General features: G+C 32.1%; 1 protein-coding gene across 1 annotated transcript; it reads right to left on the bottom strand.

The window, feature by feature from the left end:
- Positions 1-966: 966 nt before the first annotated feature.
- On the bottom strand, positions 967-4,018 carry LOC128185695 (uncharacterized). Its single transcript, XM_052855322.1, has 6 exons — positions 3,686-4,018; positions 3,006-3,491; positions 2,655-2,778; positions 2,297-2,427; positions 2,101-2,165; positions 967-1,981 (listed from the first exon to the last, which is right to left on the bottom strand). The coding sequence occupies exons 1-6, from the start codon at positions 4,016-4,018 to the stop codon at positions 1,552-1,554; spliced, it is 1,569 nt and encodes a 522-aa protein (XP_052711282.1). The 3' UTR covers positions 967-1,551.
- Between the last annotated feature and the right edge of the window lie 463 nt (positions 4,019-4,481).

The following is a 4,481-nucleotide window of genomic DNA, read 5'->3' as shown; positions in this document are numbered from 1 at the left end:
CTATCCATCAATGTTAATTTCTTATTGATCTTTGAAATTCATTGTTTTATGCTGTCTTATTTACTGAAAACAATGTGTATAAGTCTGAATTTGGAATTTATCTTGAAATCACTCAAAAGGATTTACAGAGTCTTTTGATAGTGTTACTAGAGAAACACGTACTTCATTTCAAACCAAAACATGTTCAACAATGATTATATATGCATAAATTTGTTGAATTTAAAATTAGTTTCTGTTTCATTATTTAGACAGAATTGTGTCGATACCAGATCAGTTGGTAAAAAATTATTCTTCGCATCGTTTTTAAAATTTTAGATATGATTTTAGACATAAGCTAGGTATTTTGGCTTTTTAAAATTTTAATGTTTTCATAGATCTCTTCTTCTGAAGGAGATTAAAAAGAGTCTTAAAATGATCGGACAATCTAGTCTCTTAATAAACATTTACAGCCTATATAATCAATGTACTTAGAATTTGCTACCAAATAAAATTTTAGAGAAAATGTAAACCAAGTGTATCATAATTGAAATAACATTTACAGTGAAACATCAAATAAGGTGGCTATAAAATATTTATTAAAGATGCAATGCATATTTTTGATATCGTGATACAATCACAATGTTGCTCATTTATAACTACCCGTATGTCTGATTGACTTGATATAATACACCAAAGTTAGGTTGTACATGTAACAATACATGTAAAACAGTAAAAAAAAAAAACACCATAGAAACAGTGTGTAATACATTATGCATGATAGCTCATGTACAACAGTACCTACCATTTCAAAAACTAGAAGCAGTCATTATGTACTGATATATGTAAAAGTTGCAGTCATAAGGAAGAAATGGCTAGAAAAGTTTAAGCATAACACAGTTATACCCGTGGATCTCTTAGGCGAATAAAAGGTTGGCTTGGTTTATGTCTATGTATCATAGTAGATAATCCAACAAATGCATTGTCAAATGGGTTTTTGTCCACTGAAATATCTTGAGACTTGAATTTTCGATTTGGAACAATAGAAAGCATATTAGTATTTTGTAAATCTTTTAAGACCTTTAAAACATCTTCCTTGTAACTAGGGATGTGATGGAAGCCCTTTCTGCTATGGATTTCAGTAATAACATCAAAGTCACTAACTAAATTTATTAAGTGGGGATATTCCTTTGAATGGGCAAGGATGCTTTCTTTTGTTTTATGGCCAGAGCAAGCAATCTTGCTGTCCCTATTTAACATTTCAAGGTATTCGTCCAATGACACATTCTTGTTTTTTCCACCTTGTAAATTTACGAAGCGGTTGGCTACTAGGCGTTCCTTTTGGTCATCAGGGAGAATGCCAGATGTTAACGATATCAAATGAATCGAGCCAATAGAATACTTTACTTTGTTTGTCAGATGGTAGACAGAAAGTTCATATTTTGCTGATTTTACAGCCCTCTCACCGTCACCCATATCAACAGCAGTGTCTAAATTCTTGTGCAAAATAACAAGCTTAAACAGCATGACAAGGTAATCGTGCATTTGGTCTTGAGTTTTATTCTTCGGTTTTTTTTATGGCTTTGCAATGTGAATGTCATGAACCTTCTCTTCGTGGGTTTGTAAAGAGAGAACACGTGCATATGTTTTGTCACAATGATGACATTTAAATCTTCCACCCTCTAGTGTTGATGTCCAATAGTTTTCTGGGTGTTGTGGGTCACACACAATGTTACGTAAATTCTGAAAAATGTCATCTGTACTGTCAAAAAAATACTTCCTCAGAATGTTTTCACTAACAGAGTCAATGTACTCTATTTTTTCTTCATCTGACATAGCTGCAAAGTTTCTTGGCAGTTCAATTGCATGTTCAATGTCTGGAACGTCAAAGAAATTCAGGAAAAGTAGCAAACAGATGGCATCCAGGATCACATAGTACAGCATCTTGTATGCTCTGTAGGCATTATACACTTGCCCTTTCACATTTCTCATGTTCAGGAGGTTCCTACAATCAATTAAATAAAAAAAAATCAAAGTCAGTAACATGTATTTTCACAATAAATCTGTTATGATACACACATTAAATGTATGACATACGAGTCAAATAAACTTGCTTTATCATACCGATAGTAATATACTGTGCCTTGGTCCACAGCACTCTTGGTTGAATATGTCAGTTTGTGTATAGCCTAAAAAGAAATGGTACCATGAATTTCAAAGCATTTTAGTCTTCTTTAAATTTTACTTGAAACAAACAATTCTTCTATACACTACTGTCAATCAAGAAACATACTACATGTATTATGTATCAAATACATACCTCTAAGAAATTCATGAGTCTGTGGAAGTCCTCAATTTTGGACACAAAGCCTTGTAATTTTTGCAGCGGTGTTTCAGCATTAGCCATAGCTTTCTGAGCTGCTTGCACTCGTTCATCTGTTAACCTGTCACCTAATTAAAACATTAATTTGATTATATATGTATATTAGTCTATCATTTAAACCTTTATTTTAGAAACACAAAGCAACATAAATTATTGCATTTTTTGCTTAATATTTAACACAACCATTACAAGAAAAATCACGTAAGGATCTTTCTGTAGTATACATGTACTATAATATTGTTATCTTAGATGAACTAAAAAATAACTGCAAGTCTCATTATTATATAAAACAAACCTCCTAAAAAGACAGATTCCACTACTTCTCCATCCTTGCATGGGACATAAACAGATAACGTTTTCAAAAGCCGAATCAACTCAGGTGTTTTATTCTCGTTGCAATCAAAAAGTCCAAGTGGGTACTTTAAAAAATAGAGAGAAAAAATGTAACCTTGTATATCTTCCATTAAAAGCTAAATTGGTTTATATTACTTACTGATAAAATAAAAATGTTTCATAAAGTATATATTTCAATACTGAATCTGTTTCTTTAATGATATCAATTTACATTTAAACAACAATTAATACACTGAATTCTTCTGATTTTTAATGTAAGGAAAAATTATAATTACATGTATAACAAAATTACTTGTTTTGTTTTATTTCCAACACAGTGAGAATATTTATGTTCCAAATGCTTTGGGTAGATCTTTCTATATATTTTCTGCAATTCAGGATGATTTGCGATGACTGATGTGGAGAAAATAAATGTTAGCTCTTTCATCAAGTTCTTTTGGTCGTCTATGGATGGAATGAAGGTTCCAACTTCAATGTCATGTGGTGCGGAAGCATGACAGCCACGTTCAGTTGGGATAACTCTATCCACGATGGCGTACACATGAAACAGATGAAGAGAAATAGTTTTCCGATCCGATGTTCTATATGATGGAAGTATGTTCTTGTCCCAATTGTCTCCAATTATTTGATATTTGACACTTCCTCCTTCAGCCCAAGAATCCCGAATCTTTAAAATTTCTTTGTCCAACACATCCTGCCAGTCAAGTAGCTTTCTCTTTATAGTGAGTGGATGTACTGTTAACCCAACCTGAGATACATGAGATAGTCTTTCTATGTCCTAAAATAAACATAACATATCATATAAGAATGCCTTTATACTTAAGGGTTAATTGTACCATGAAACTATAAATTTACTTCCATTTTAATAATAACGGTACAGGTTAACTAAACAAGAGGCATCAAAGATTTTAAAAATGTAAAAAAAAAATTCTCTTTTTTTAAGGAAACATTTTACACAAAGTACATGTATACCCGCTGTGTGCATCCACCATGATATAAAAGAAAACCATTTATGTACTGCATAACAGCCATCTCCTGACTTCTTCCATGAAGTGCTATGTCTACAGTTTGCAAAGCATGAAGAAATGGTTTGCTTCCAACAACAGGTGGAATGTCAGACACAGTAGCTGTTATTATAGATAAAAGTGCTGGACACATCATCTGCAGTTGTTGGTAGATATTCTCCCATCGGAAGTTGACAAAATCTGCATGGGTTTTCTGTTGGAGTAGTGTTCCTGAACCTCTTTTTGAAACTGCTTTACATTCTTCTTGCACAATCTTCCAGGAGCCTTGCACTAATACCATTGGGTTATGTTTACGCAAAATGTCAACTATGGTACTGTCTGCATTTCTACCTCTTGCTATAGCTTTGCAGATCTGTTGATGGGCATCCTCTTTGATAGTCGCAGATTTTCTCCCACATGGATAGTGCACCACAACCTGGTAGTTTAAAAAGCTATCAAAATTAAAATCAAATCATGCAAATATGATGAAATACATTTTAATACTTTTTATCAAATTAGACATAAATATACACCTTTTCAATAATATGATCTTTATGACTAATTATTTAATAATTTTCAATTACATGTATACATGTACGTTTTTTAAATATTTCTCATACTGATTTAAAGTCATTGTATAAGCTAATTAGTGGAATATTGGAAACTTTATCTCTCATTCTTTCTCTCTCTTCCTTTTGGTTAGTGTACAAGTTTTTTCAAAAATTCTTTTGTAACATAATGTTAGAATGAACATAAAACAGAAA

The sequence above is a fragment of the Crassostrea angulata genome, chromosome 5 (assembly GCF_025612915.1).
Source record: "Crassostrea angulata isolate pt1a10 chromosome 5, ASM2561291v2, whole genome shotgun sequence".
Lineage (NCBI taxonomy): Eukaryota > Metazoa > Mollusca > Bivalvia > Ostreida > Ostreidae > Magallana > Magallana angulata.
The sequence above is the reverse complement of the archived record's forward strand: the minus strand, read 5'-3'. Positions and strand labels throughout refer to the sequence as shown.